Genomic DNA, 14,638 nt, shown 5'->3' with positions numbered 1-14,638 from the left:
ATTTAGATTCCGTTTGTGTCGTGATCAAATAGTTTTTATTAAGTGATAAAAAGCACACGCACACAATGCAGTTGTTTGAATGGGACCGTCTTTTGTTTTTCCATAGTGGCCTGAAATAATAGTCTCCATAGACCCTGAAAAGATTATAGTTTCCAGGCTGTGCATTTATTGATGCATATAGAAGGGGTAGTTTTATTATGGGATTTATTAACTTTCTTATTACATACTTATAGGTGAGAGGTATTATGACCTTCATTTAGAAAAAAACATTCCCGACAACCAACAATTGGAAAAGGTTTACATACAAATGCCTGCAGGTTTTTATTCATTTCTATATAGAAAAGTGCATCAGTTAACAGAAGCTTTAACTTCTGTTCTCACTATCACAAGAAGGCGTTGAAAGAGTCTCGGACATTCATAGGAAGCTGGACTTGGACAAAGTCCTGGCACATTGCCATGCACACCCCAGATTAACTGTCAAATATGTTAAAATGCGGACAATTTATCTACATGCTCATCTGGTTTACCCTGATGGCATTTCCTCTGCGGAGAGGAATCACAATTAGACTTTTAAAATGGTTCAGATATGTTTTTTTTAAGATAGGAGATAACAGACATGCATGTATCAGGGCTGTATTTGCTTGCTTATAAATAAAAGCACATTGTGAAGGTGTAAGGACAGAACAATAGCAACTGGTGTGGGGAGAACAATACATGGGGAAATTGAAGGCCACTAAAAAGGTAATGGGTTTGTATCTCCTAGGATTTAATAATAAATATACTAAGGCTATAGGTTGCCTAAAGGTCACGTATCCAGGAAAAAAAACGTCTGAAACGGATTTATACATTCATAAGTAATTTACGGTTTTAAAACTATTTCATTATAAAGATACAAAAACTGAAGTGGTTTTATACCTTTTCAGACCCTACGAACATAATCAGTAAAGGAAAGTGACTTAAATTTCATAGAAATTTATAAATAGAGAAGATGTAACAGCTCCCAGCAACAAAACAAAGACAACACTGACAGGAATACGTAAAAATAACACTGCAGGAGAAACAAAGGAAACATTTAAAACCTTAACTAAAGTTGTTAATAGATTGGTTTTAAATGATAATTTAAAAAAAGTTACAGAATTGTGCCTTCATCATTGCAGACATTACTAAAACACTCAGTGTTTTAAAAAAATCATAATACAGAATGAAGTGAAAGAAACAGAAGAGCAATTTAGAAAACGTTCACATTCCTTTTCAGAAACAGACTGGAGTGAGAGGAAGGAGGGCTATTATTCATAGTCGATGTCCATATCGTCTGTGTCTGCCTCTGGCCGACAGATTTCTTCTAGAGCCAATTCTGTATGAAACATTAAACCATATATTAGGAACACAGTACACAGGTATTCAAAGTATTCCTGCCTAAACTCTACAGAATGAAAAAAAAAAAAGTAAATAATATATATTTGAGGAACAGACATATGCAGTTCTCTGTACATCTCTATACCCAATCTAATTAGTAAATAACCCTGTGATTGTACAGATTTATGAGACTGGACTCTTCTAAAATCAACTCAAAACTTAAAGCCCAGGCTGTGGGACAGTGACGGGACTCACCCTCGCTCTCCATGAGGTTGGGGATCTTGCGGAAGGTGTCTCGGATGGCCGGGATGACCTGCTCGTACATGTGCAGCACGTCCAGGCAGTGCTCGGTGAAGCCGGCATCGTTCTGGGACAGCCAGTGCAGCAGCAGCAGCGCCTCCCTGAGCAGCACCACGGCTGGGCTGGCCCAAAGTGGGCCGCCGCGCCCCTCCCTGCACTCGCGCACGCGCACCTCCAGCCACTGCCTGTGCAGAACCAGCACCAGGGTGCGCACGACCTGCACACACGGGAAAGTGTTTCACATCCAGGCCAGAGCCGACTTACACATCATGGTTACTTCCATGTGGGATAAACACAGAACTGAAAGGATCTCATCTGGCAAAGGGAAAGGAAGAGACAACCCATTCTGTACACTGTTTGTACTGTACCTCATTATTGCACGGACAGGAAGGCTCCACCAGGGAAGTGCACAAGGAAGGACTCTGGGTACACAGCTTTGTTAAAAAACGCACAACCTGTGAACAGAGAGAATACACAATATTTTAAATTATGTTTAGGTGTGAGTGTATAGGAATAGCACTGCTTAAGACAATCACCCTTACAACAATTAGCTTTATATTATATTTATTTATGTGATGAAAAATCTTACATTACCTCCACCTCCAGTAGAGTCCAGTCATTGTCAGTGACTGATTTGTCAGGTCTGGATGTTATATACATGTATAATTTCTGGAGAGGACACACTTCTAGAAAGAGATAAAAAATAATAAAAGCTATTTTTCAGTCCTCTAGTTTGAATTTGCTTTTTATTCTTAATCTTAGCGATAAAATGAATAAATGTTCACCCTGTAAAAGGTATAATCAAAAATAGTGGCTTACCCCTTTAAGTCATAAATTGGGTTCTTTCTTGAAATCAAAACTGTTTTTTTTGTTTTTATAAATGTTGGATTGTCTTCCAAAACAAGGATTCAGATTATTTCACAACAATCTTGTGTCTGGAAAAGGTCATATGCAGCTGTCAAGCCATTCCTTTACAAAAATGCTTTGCTGCGCCAGGTTTGTGTGTATTTTAATAAGGGTAGATGAATGTGTTTTTATAAAAGAATCAGGAACACAGAGCACAGAGGTGTGTCAGCTGAGATTTCCTGGCCCTGCCACAGTGCAGGCATACTGAAAATGCAACGTATTTAAATATTTACATATATACATATTTACCATATAATCTATAACCACCAAGGATCAGGGAAGAAAATGTTTCTTAAAATGTTGCCACTAGCATAGGATTGATTGTAGTTTGCACAAACCTGCATTCAATATTTAATGTTATGTTCAGCTGATGTTAAGCAAATAATCATGTAAAACATGTATAGGACGATGGTGTCATAAAGGAGCTCACCTGAATGTGAACAGAGCTGAGCCGCCACATCCCGATGGTTGGCTGTGAGACCCAGCAGACTTACAGACAGACAGACAGTTCTGTACGAGGAGTCGGCCGATAGGCACCTCACCATGGGCTGACTGCCAAGGAAACACTTGAAACTTGAGAGAGAGAGAAGGATTGACAAAAAAAAAAAAAAAAAACAGTTTTAAAATCCATTCCATTCAAAAACTGTAGAAATGATGAGAAAGAGGGGAATATCATGGTGACTTCTCTGTTCAGATTTTGCTTTCAGTAAAAAAAATATAAACCATTGCTTAATATTCCTACCTAACAAGACGTGCGTCGGGAGCCCTTTCCGCCAGCATGTTCAGCGTCGTCAAACTGCTGGCCAACACCGTCTCTTTCTGAAGGGCGGCCCCGGCGAATGTGGGGTCTGCCAGCTGCATTAGCCTCTTGAACAACGGGTGAGGGACCTCCACCGTGTGACGGAGCTGGTCGGACGTCTCCCGAGCTTCAGAAGATCCTGGTTTTCCTTCAGCTAAAGAGAGCGAGTTCAATTTAAACTCCTCAACCTCAACCTTCGGAGCACAGTCTTTCGTTGACTCTTGCATCCTGTTGGAGAGCAGAGCGTGGACCACCTCCAGGCTCTGCGAGATGAGATGGTACAGAGCCTTCAGAGCTGCCAGAGCAAACTCCTCCAGACTGCCCAGGGACTCCTCGGCCGTGGTGCTCAGACTGCCTTCGGAAGAGGAGACCGAAAGTGAGCTTCCTCTTAAAGGACTCTTCCCAGCGGTCTCTGCGGACTCCAGTGCCTGGCAGAACATGCCAATGTGATACTCTAATAGAGGTAAGAGGTGGACTGCAGCTGAGCATCTATTGCTTGCGTGTGATTGGACGATGTTAGAACTGGGTTCGTTTGACAGGTGGTCAAGAGCGAGCATGTTAATCCCAGAAATGGCAAGGCTCTGCACTTGATTAAAGCCATTGTGTTGCCTGTAGGTAGTTTTATTCTCTGTTGACACACCGCTTGATGCAGTTGATGCTCTAAATAGGTGGTGGGGGTTAAATCAAATGAGAAAAAGTTAGAACACCAGCAAGAAATACGGCACAAAGAATGAAAAAGATTCCCACTTTGAAAACTGAAGACAAGGGCACTTACGATTTGAAATATTTGTGCTGAGAAAGGGAGCTGGGCAGGGCCTCGGGGGTGATGCAGAGCAGGTGGCACAGTCCTAGAGGGCTTGGGTCGAGGGGGTGTTGAAGCAAAAGGTTGAGCAGAATGGACCCTTCATGGGACAAAAAATAGGAATTCTAAATCCTTAATGTATCAAAACAGTTCTATGAAAAGCAGGGTTTAAGAAACTAGATTTTTTCTTATTTTGTTGCAAACATAGGCATTAACTCCAGCTCAGGTTACCTCGACACTGAGATCTGTATGAAGTAGATTGATAATCATTTTTGATGCTGCTGTTCAACGGAGAGCCAAGTGCCTTTGTATCTAAATGTGAAGCAGAATAAAGAGATCAGTCTTCAGAATTATAATAACTCCGGTGAACAAGACATCATGATCACTTTTTTGTGAGGCTGTTTTATTTTAATGCCTCAATCACCCTTAAGGCCTATTCAAACCGGCAGGCGATTTTGTGGTACGACAACAGCACTGCGACAAAAAAAAACAGAACACATTGTTTAGAGAGGGAGCTTTCACACTGCTTGTGACACGACGCGATTAAAATAGAAAGTGTTTCCAAGTCTGAGATTTTGACAGGCAACATTTAGGGAAGTGACCAATGACAGATTTGTACTGCTCACAACAATAAAGAAATAACAATACAAGGAAAACAACTGCATGTCTACAACATTTCACATGTTTCTTCTACAATGTGGCAGACCGTAGAGATGCCACCCAGTAGCTAAAAGCAATAGAAGAGCAGGAGTCTCCAGTTGACAGAAATCTAAAATGTAAGTTATTATTATTACACGTTTACATTACTTTAAACTTGCGTTAACAAATAATAAGCTTCTCTGTTTGCTCTAGAACCAGTGGTAACATTAAACTCTACAATAACTTGTTTTAGTAACCATCATGCATTCATGTAATGACCTGGGAACCGTACACACTGGAGGAATGTATTATTATGAAGTGTTAACCATTTTAAATTCTTTATTTCCTTCATAAGATTATTAAAATATATTGCTTTAAAATGCAATAAGCATTTGCATATGTTTATATACCATATTACTTTATATTCTGAATTACATGATTTACCTTAAACGTATAGCCAACATTAACATTACTTAAACTTCTTCCTTGGAAGATTTTTTTTTTTTTTTTAATTAAATTATCACATCACATGCATCTGCTGCTACCGGTGTGAAAGGGTCATGAGAAAATCGCTTTGCTGCACGAAAAATAGCGTTGCGTCCGTTATGAATAGACCTTATGACTTCAAAGTGATTCAAAGATACTCATCTTACTGGCATTGGTGGAAAACTTGAAAATATGTTTTAAAACTGAATTCCACCATGGCTTTTCATTGTACTGAATGCAGGTTCAACAAATGCAGCAAACATTCCAATACCTTCCTGTGAGGACAAACACTGGTTGACCTTGTGGACTTTGACAGGCGAAGCCGTTCTGGGTAAATCAGTAGCAAAGGTTTCCTTTGAGAGAAACGAGCTCCGTCTGACTGCGGGAGAGGAAGGGCCTTCCTGTGGCACGACTCCAGAAGAGCTCCGTCTGGGGCTGAAACAGTGACCTCGTTAACACCCTCAGGAACCAAGCGTCTAATTAGCCTTAAGGGGAAAATAAAATATGCACTGAATGTGACTGGGTGTGCTCCTACCTGTTTTTTGTAACGGAAAAAGCAGAAAGTCTGTTCCCTCGTTCGCAGGTCTGCAGCTTGATTTTCATTTCATTCATTTCTGCTTCTTTGAAATGGAGCTCCGACTGCAAGGACTGAATCTGGAGAGCAAAACAAACAAGAACAATTACATAAATTGAGCCATGGGATCATGAGTAAAATGTTTTCAAAATGATGCGATTCATTCAAGGCAACCAGGAAACACTGTAGAACAGATGAGGTTAGTAGACACATACTTATTCTCTGAGCACCTTGTATTTGACACTAGTCGTAAGGATGCCATTTCTTTCTTTGTGTACAAGCATTTATGTTATTGAGACTATTTTAAATAATGGATATGTAAAAGGAACAAGTATCCATTTCATTTATTATTTTTGAAGAATTTGAAAACAAAAGCACAGTATGTTGCACTGTATATAATATACAATGCCAGAACAAAAATAACAGAAGCACTTTCCCCATTTCTGTAACTGAAGTGTTCCCAACACATTTCACTGATTCCTGAAGGACCTAGGTGAATTTTAAACATACTGATGACCTTCTTATTGAGCTCCTTCTCCCTGTTGCCCTGGATCTGTGCTCTCTCCTGCTCCACAAGCAGCTGTGCTTTCCTCTGCTGCTCTCTCTCCTGCTCAAGGTGTCGCAGTGAGTCCCGCAGCACCCGGATCTCACCATTCCTGATCAGCAGCTGCTCTTCCACTCCTTTTAACTGATCATGATGGGAGAAAAAGAAAATAGACAGCCCTTTTTTCACACCACCTTATAATGAGGGAACTGATGACAATTCATAATTATGAGTGGATAACTGTCGCTTACATGTTTATTTACAAAAGGTAATAACTATTAGATCTGTAACAGTATTCAGGAATGCAACTGACATTTGACTCTGGAAAGCATTGACAATAAAAAATAAAAATATATTGTGTGCTTGCGTGCTTTATCACTGTGTTATAGGGAGCATCTTCCCTGAAGGAGACAGTCATCTTTCTAATCAATTAATGGTTTTACAGTATGATACAAGAAACTGCAAATTTCCACAACCACTTTTCAAAAAAACATTTCAATACATTTTTGCAATCCCTACCTTTTTCTTAAGCTCTGCATGCTGGCTTTCAAACGACTCATAGAACAATGTTTCTCTGTCTTTCCTAGACTGATCTCCATTACCTGCCAGAAAACCCCCAAACAATAGTCCTTAAAGCTCAAGAATGAGAGGAGGGGTGGAGGGAGGGGGTACACATGGAGGAATGCTTGTTTCGGCATTACAAACTGAACACAGGGGACTTCATACACTTACAACTTTCTTTCTAAAAGGACCCTAAAGATTTAAGGGCAGATGTAAATTTATAACAATTGTTTTAATTTAGCAGATGCCTTTATCCAGGGCAATTTACAGTTTAATGCAAATAATCTTTACTTTTTTTAATTGTTAATTTGCTACATTACATTTTGTGTCAATAATAATTAAAATAATTAACAAATGTCTGATGCAGTTATTCCATGTAAGCACTGTCGCAAAAACTCACCACAAGGTTGCTCTGTTGCATGTTTGTCACTGCCGGTCAAGTTGCTGTATCTAGCATCACCGCTCACATGATGACTACTGGCCAGAGCAAAGCTGTCTCTGGTTCCTGACGCTGCTTTGCTCTTTGCCCCCGTTGAAGAGATAATTGAACCCAAATTCACTTTAGGAACTTTCACTACAATGTCCTCCGTTATTGCCTGAGATGCAATAACATCTATCTCATCAAGATCATCTTGTGTGAAATCCTCATCATCACCAAAAGGGTCAGCATTGGAGGTCACACTGCGTTCAGGGCCCTTAAGGCGTTTCCTCGGTGGGTACTCCATACAGTGGTCTCCTGGTGAACTTCCAAAAGAGGCAATCAAAAAGCCTGATGCCGAAGTGCACACCTGGGCTTGATCCACGTTGCTCTTTTTCTTCTTCCCATATAAAATGTGAGCAGAGATCCTGGTAATGATTAGTCTACAAAACAGAGCAGACTGAAATCAACAAACCAAAAAACAAATACAAAACAGGTTGTTCTCATATTAAATACAGCCATACACTTCTTACACTGCCCAATGTCCACTTTTCACTAGTTATGGCCATGATATAGGTGTATCTAAGATCAAACAATCAGGAGACGAATTAACAAAGCAGATGCATTTGATCCGATTTGCACTTTTAATTCCTCTTTATTCAAAATACATTTCAAACTACCCAAAGTGTATCGACAAATGATTGTTTCCACTGCTAAAGCATTTGCTGAATTGACACACAATGGAGGTGTAACTTGGTCTTTTAATTTGCCATGAACCCTTTTTAACTTTCACTTAATCAGCAGATTAAAGGTAAGTAATAGTACTGACAGTAATCGAGCTATATATCTGTATTTAATGTGTGCGCCAGCAAAAAAGGGACAATTTAGCTACACATTTCAGGAAGTGTATTGAGTTGCATTTCCTACGTGTATTTACAATTCAGCTGGTTCATTGAAAATTGTTAAAATGTACATATTAACTTTTGTAAACCGCTAAGAAGCCTAATCCCAAGAGAAAGCGAAAATGTAAAGAAAGTAATACAGGAAATGCGGTAGTTAAAAATAAATCGTGTCCTACAAAACATACCTGAGAAGTAAACAAACAAGTCCATTGTTTCCCGGCAATTATTTTAATATATATTATTCATACTGAAACTGTTACATTTGGGACCAGTAAACCGGTCAACTTCTACCACCCTTGCGGTGCGACAGCATTGGATCATCACTTCCGGGTGTAACTTAATTCATCGACAATACCCAATCATATCACAGCTTGTAACTGGAACTGCGAAGTAAGCAACGATGCGATTGGACAACAAAACCGGAAAAGGCGGTCACAGCTCCATCTATGGAACGCCACAAAGGACAAACCTAATCCTTTGCCTAAATGAAAACTACATATTTTAGTGATAGTCAGAAAATGTAATTCTGTAATTCAAACATACAAGCTGATAGAACGTTTGTTTTATTTTATTATGCCATACATAAACATGCGAAAACATCTTGTTTTTCTTTGGTAGCTTATGGTAATTTAAATGTAACCTGTACTGGAAAGATAACTGATTCATTAATAAACTCAATAAAATATAGGAACAATTTTAAGTATTAAAGAATGTATGCAACTTAACTGGAAGGCATACGTTTTGTAATTTTAAGGAAAGATAAATGTAAATGCATGTGTGTATTATATATATATATATATATATATATATATATATATATATATATATAATTCAAGTTTTACACTTATGTATAATATAATGTTCACCCACAGCGCAACAGCTCTATACTTTCAGCATATCAGCCACTGTTTGTAATTGTGTATTGTGCACAATGGACATTTTGTAAATTGTAAAGCATGTCATTCGTCCTTGGATCCAAATTATACACAACAGTGCTTTTTCTCTGGATGTACAGTATCATATATTACTTAGGCGATTCTTCAGACAGAAAAACTGGTAAGATAGACGGTTAAAATAATGTGGTACAGTTAATAGAGTACTGTCACCAGTCACACTATGATCACACTATACCAGAGCAAAAAATATGTAAAAACAAAACAATCCCTCATTCCGTTTTCGGTACATTGATGTGTTTAGGCTCATACATCTCTTTTTAGGTTGTTTAAAGGGGAATCACTGGCAGAAAAAGACCATCACTAATTGCGTAATGAAACGTGCATTTCTTGGAATAAACATCGTTATTGTGGTCATGCTAATAACTGACTTTGATAGCACGGCAATCGCCGCCATCGGGCCTGTTTGTGTACGTGCAACTGATACATTCCGCCCGGTGACGTCACGGCGGCGGCGCGCTGTGATTGGCTGCCGGGGGCCTGACGAGAGGGATGTTTACCAGCTGAGCGAGCAGGCTGCTCGGGCTCTGACACAGCCTGGCTTTCTCTGCGGGACTGGCGCTCACACAGGACGGCGCTCGGAAATATCGCCAAAATCACCCGAATCTCACCCTGGTTGGTGTATTTTGCACGTATAGGAGTGGAGAACTTGCTTTATACACCGATTACCGAAGCAAATATACATTTAATAGTGTCGGTGGGGGAGAAAAATCGCTTTCTTTGGACAAAGGGAAAAGTATCGCTTCACGTCAGACGCAGGCCGCGACTTATTGTATACATTGTTGCTTCCGTCATAATTAAACCCATCCAGCGACGTCAAACGGTTGGAAACCTCGATTTTAGGCTGAAAAAAAACCTGCCCTTTTATTTTTCCCTCCACAGAGCTTTTTCGGAGAGGTGAAAAGACGGCTCGTATTTGTTTTTCAGCGTCTAATGAGAAAGTTACCGAGTCGCTACAATGAGAACGGAGATCTCGACAGCTGCCAGCTTCATCACCAGGCTGCTGAGGACGACCGGGCTCCTGTCCGAGGAGCAGCTGCACCAGTTCGGCGCGTCCCTGGAGCAGTCCCTGGGAGGTGATTATTATATACACTTTGAGCCATTATGAACATTTAATCCTCTAAAAGCCCTGCGGGGTTGCGTGCTCACTGATCACTGATCTCCTAATTGGACTCCTCGGCCATGTTGCACTAAATATAAACAGTTGCATGCGTCTATGGTGGGATGCATTGGGGTTCTTCTTAAAAACCTGAGCTGTTCAATATATCCATTTTCCTTTCCAGAGCACTACAAACATCACTGGTTCCCACAGGCGCCCTGTAGAGGCTCTGGGTACCGATGCATCAGGATCAACCACAAAATGGACCCCTTGATCGGCAAAGCCGCCAGCACCATCGGACTCCATCGGGAGCAGCTGTTCACGCTGCTGCCCAGTGAACTCACCATGTGGGTCGACCCATATGAAGTGTCCTATCGGATAGGCGAGGACGGCTCCATCTGCGTCCTGTACGAGTCGACGCCCCCGCCGCCGATGCCCGCCAGCTCGGTGGACAGCCGGATCAGCTGCAAGGACGAACTGCGGATCGGCCGGTCGAGCCCCTCGAAAAGTTTCAACATGATGACCGTGTCAAGCTAACAGTGTTCCCCCCACAGCTGTCCCTGTACAGTGCTGTATGTATTGTGTCCTCATCTGATGATGTAATTGTTTACCCGTTTCTTTAGACATTAAAAGATTTTAGAAATACTGCCAAAACCCTTTGTTTATTGTGGTCAAGGGCTATTGTAAAAATAAAATCCAAAACAAACATGCATAAGAGCAACAATGTAATTTTACGGGATTGTATACTGTAAATGACATGTACAGTCACGTGGTGAAATGTTTTACAGATTTCTATTTTAAAGAAGCCTTGGGTATTTGTAATAAAACTCCCATATTTGAGTAGCGCTCTGTTGTGGCGTCTTTTCTTCCTTTCAGCTTTAATAAGGGGTTCAGAGGCAGCGGCAGTGTACTTCTATACCAGCTCAAATTATAGTCTGGGCTCTGAATATAAATAGACGAGTATGGCGAAAAGATGGAGCGAGATCTGAGAGTTGTCATTAAGTGTAAACGATACGGATTAAGTGTAGCAATACTGGGTCGATCGGATGGGTTGACTATTTTATTAATAGTTCTTTTATGTAACTTTTTGAATACTACTTGGTATTCAATTCGCATTGTTTATTTAAAATGTAAGTAGGTGACATGTGAAGAAACGTCGAAGTTTCAAACGGTCTTCACACCTCTTGCTTCCCTGACCTGTGTGTTACTGGGCAGTGAGTAGCAGCTGGCTCTGCTCATTTGAAGTAACCTGCTAACAGGTGAGCAAGCCGATTGTGAACTGGTTCTCTGTATTATAAATACTGATCCAAAGTATTAAAACTGAGGCTTGATCTTTTATGCTTTCAAATAGTATTTACTTTAATGTGCTGTCCAGAAAAAAAACTTAATGTAGCACTTCTGTATGGTGTGCGTGTGGAGTACTCATTACTAATTTCCTCAGTCTTATTCCACATTAGGTCTAATTGCTTGAGTGATACAAAGTGAAGTGATCCAAAATAGACAAAGTTTAAGTAATCAGTTGGGAAAATAATCAGCAGTAAAAATGTGACCATGTCTTACAGTTCCAGTCAAAGCATTTTTTAAATGCAACACGCAAGAAAGCACAAATATACTTGATTCTTTCCTCACAAGTTTCCAAAACACTGAACACTTTTTTTCTGTCAATTTGCCACAATCTAGTTTGTCAATCCTAGGTTGAATGCCAAAGAAGTTAGTCTAGGAGAAGGGTGTAAACACTTAGCATGATTTAGGTTAGTCATGAATGCTTATTTTCATCCAAGTTATTTGCCCTTCTATAGAATCCTTAAAATGTTTATTTCACCAGACTTTACAAGTGCCTCTCTGTATAGACTTAAAAAAAAGCCAGCAGTTAAATCAATCTCTCAACTTGGTCCAAGGAAAATGCAGCGGTTAAAAGGTGAAATTTTCTTAGCTGTAACATAAAGGAGTTCTTTATGCCGGTTCTGTGGATGTGAACATTTTTATGAGCAAGATAATATTTATAATTGAGGTAAAACACACACTAGTTATTAATATCATGTTTGAAAAAAAAAGGTAAAATGTACTTCTCACATGCTATGTGAAAACAAATTGATAGTTCTTTGCTCTTTATTGTAAATTTAAACACTCCCAAAGGCGAACTTAATTATTGGAAAGGAATTTGCTCCCTATACATGTTGCATGCAAGAGTTTTCAACCACATAATTTTAGTGCTTAATATCCAGAAGGTATCAACAATGGTGGTATTTTATTTTATTAATCTAAATAGTGTACTGTATTATTAATTTGTATTATTATTATTACATTCCTTAGCAGTAACGCTTTTAATATCATGAGCATCTGTTTTCTCTGAGTTCAAAGTGAACCTATAGTTTACTCAGGAAATCGAAAATAAAAGGTTCTGTTATTGTTTTGTGGCCGTTTCCTGCTGTGCACTAGAGAGTGCTTATTAGACCACGAGTGAGCTGCAGACTGACTGTGTACTTCCTGGGGAACTGACTTGTACTGTCAGAGACCCTGATGAGATACCAAATGCCACACTTCCTAACAGTTGTTTCTTTATGATTAAATAATGTTCTAGAGGAAGTGGAATTCTAACTTACTCTTGTCTAACTCACTACAAAGGTGTTAGACATGTACCAACTGATTATTCAGATTTGAAAGGGAACAACATAAGTATTATATATGTTATATTGGTAACACTTTAAAATATGGTGCTGTGATTACTCATTAATTAATATATTAATACCACAGGAGTAACACATCAATACCTCATGAACATCATCTAAGTTCTGATGTTGAGCACATTACCTTAACCCTAAAACCTAACCCTAACCCTGTTATCCATGTGATTAACATCAGCACTCAAATGAAGTGCATGACATATGCATGTGTTTATCCTGTGGTATCCATATATTAATTAATGAGGAATCACAGCACCTTATTATAAAGTGTAACTGTTATATTTTCTATTTCACTTAGATACTCAAGATTTAGATTTAAAATGTGAATGTGTTTTATATGGTTTAAAAAGGTTGTGTGCAATATAATTCACACACTTATTAAAGCTCCAAAAACGTATTTATTATTATAACATAAAGCTCATATTGTTTGTTAATGTTAATAAGATTCTGGAGCTTTAGTAAGTGTGCGAGTTCTATTTTGTGACTAATTTGTCTTTGACTCAGCACCTTATTTTTTGGTGTGCATGTTTTCTACTTTTTTGATAGAATAATTCACATTCCCTAAAAAAATACCAAATGAAGAGAAGGTACAAATTCACACATAGTTACCTGATAAATCCAGAGAACAAATATGTTTTGTTACCGCCCAATCCCAAATTTGCCTGTGAAAACTGACAAGAAGAAAAATAATCTTGTGCCAACAACTTATAGGATGTACAGGGATATTCCTAGTTACAGTGAGTCCCATAGGATCATGTGATTTCCTACTGCACTGTGCCAACATTGCCAGGATTCAGATAAAGACCCATTTTTTTCCGAGCTGGGTGGGGTGGGGTGCTTAGCTAAATAAATGATTGAAAAGGAGAGGCTTGCAGTTATGTTATTCACACCAGCCCTCACAAAGAGGAGAGTTTTGAAATATTTATATAGATCATGTAGACCGAAAACAATCCTTGTTCTGTTTTTTGTTTTTTTAAGAGGTTCATTTTTGTATATACTGTTGCCCCTGAAGAGTGAAAACTGGGACACAGTCAGGGTGAGGTGATGTGTTAGCAACCTCTCCCTCATCCTGTGAACAGATCTCTATTCAGTGTAAGGAAGAATTCATAGTTGGAGGGGTAGAGATGCAGGGCTTGACGATCTGAGTATTTAAGGGAGCGTGTAAAGGTGTTTAGAGGTATTTTGTATAAATCAATACTTCTCAGCTTTGTGTAAGATCTACACCGAATTGTTAATAATGTTTTTCGTATTTATTTCATACATGCAATGGTTATGCATTTGCTAACAGGAGGAATCAATTAATTAAATGCTATTCAGAATTCATACTGGGCACCATCCAATAGAAAGGACAACATCACAGAGACCTAAGTTTACGTAACCTTTAGTACCATTATATGTGGTGTACTTCCCCTTAGTTGTAGTTTCACATAGTTGTCCACAAGGAGGAGACACCACAGCAATATGCAGCATCATATACTGTATAAAACATTCATATTTGGTTTGTGCTTTATCTTTATAAACTGGGCTTCACGTTTGATTCCCCACTGCTATGTATGGTTCGGCAGTGGATAGGTGTTCTTTCCAATCCTTCCTTGTAGTAGCTGCTTATAATGGG

General features: G+C 39.3%; 2 protein-coding genes across 5 annotated transcripts; one reads left to right on the top strand and one right to left on the bottom strand.

Moving 5' to 3' along the window:
• Positions 1-143: 143 nt before the first annotated feature.
• On the bottom strand, positions 144-8,604 carry atrip (ATR interacting protein). 3 transcript variants are annotated; one of them, XM_066697865.1, is made up of 14 exons: positions 8,473-8,604; positions 7,368-7,828; positions 6,926-7,008; positions 6,380-6,550; positions 5,824-5,942; positions 5,560-5,723; positions 4,395-4,475; positions 4,137-4,263; positions 3,305-4,021; positions 2,993-3,135; positions 2,251-2,342; positions 2,025-2,111; positions 1,612-1,873; positions 144-1,354 (listed from the first exon to the last, which is right to left on the bottom strand). In XM_066697865.1, the coding sequence occupies exons 2-14, from the start codon at positions 7,690-7,692 to the stop codon at positions 1,287-1,289; spliced, it is 2,439 nt and encodes an 812-aa protein (XP_066553962.1). In that variant the 5' UTR covers positions 7,693-7,828; positions 8,473-8,604; the 3' UTR covers positions 144-1,286. The 3 variants fall into 3 exon arrangements, with proteins under 3 accessions (XP_066553962.1, XP_066553963.1, XP_066553964.1); XM_066697866.1 differs by lacking the exon at positions 4,395-4,475; XM_066697867.1 differs by lacking the exons at positions 6,926-7,008; positions 8,473-8,604 and having other exon boundaries at positions 7,368-7,480.
• Positions 8,605-9,723: 1,119 nt separating this feature from the next.
• LOC136733631 (protein BTG1) lies at positions 9,724-11,184 on the top strand. Of its 2 annotated transcripts, none has more exons than XM_066697863.1 (3): positions 9,724-9,855; positions 10,123-10,316; positions 10,524-11,184. In XM_066697863.1, the coding sequence occupies exons 2-3, from the start codon at positions 10,199-10,201 to the stop codon at positions 10,874-10,876; spliced, it is 471 nt and encodes a 156-aa protein (XP_066553960.1). In that variant the 5' UTR covers positions 9,724-9,855; positions 10,123-10,198; the 3' UTR covers positions 10,877-11,184. The 2 variants fall into 2 exon arrangements, with proteins under 2 accessions (XP_066553960.1, XP_066553961.1); XM_066697864.1 differs by having other exon boundaries at positions 9,744-9,855; positions 10,168-10,316.
• The last annotated feature ends 3,454 nt before the right edge of the window (positions 11,185-14,638 follow it).

The sequence above is a fragment of the Amia ocellicauda genome, chromosome 3, assembly GCF_036373705.1.
Source record: "Amia ocellicauda isolate fAmiCal2 chromosome 3, fAmiCal2.hap1, whole genome shotgun sequence".
Taxonomy (NCBI): Eukaryota; Metazoa; Chordata; class Actinopteri; order Amiiformes; family Amiidae; genus Amia; species Amia ocellicauda.
This window is presented reverse-complemented; position numbering and strand designations above follow the sequence as displayed.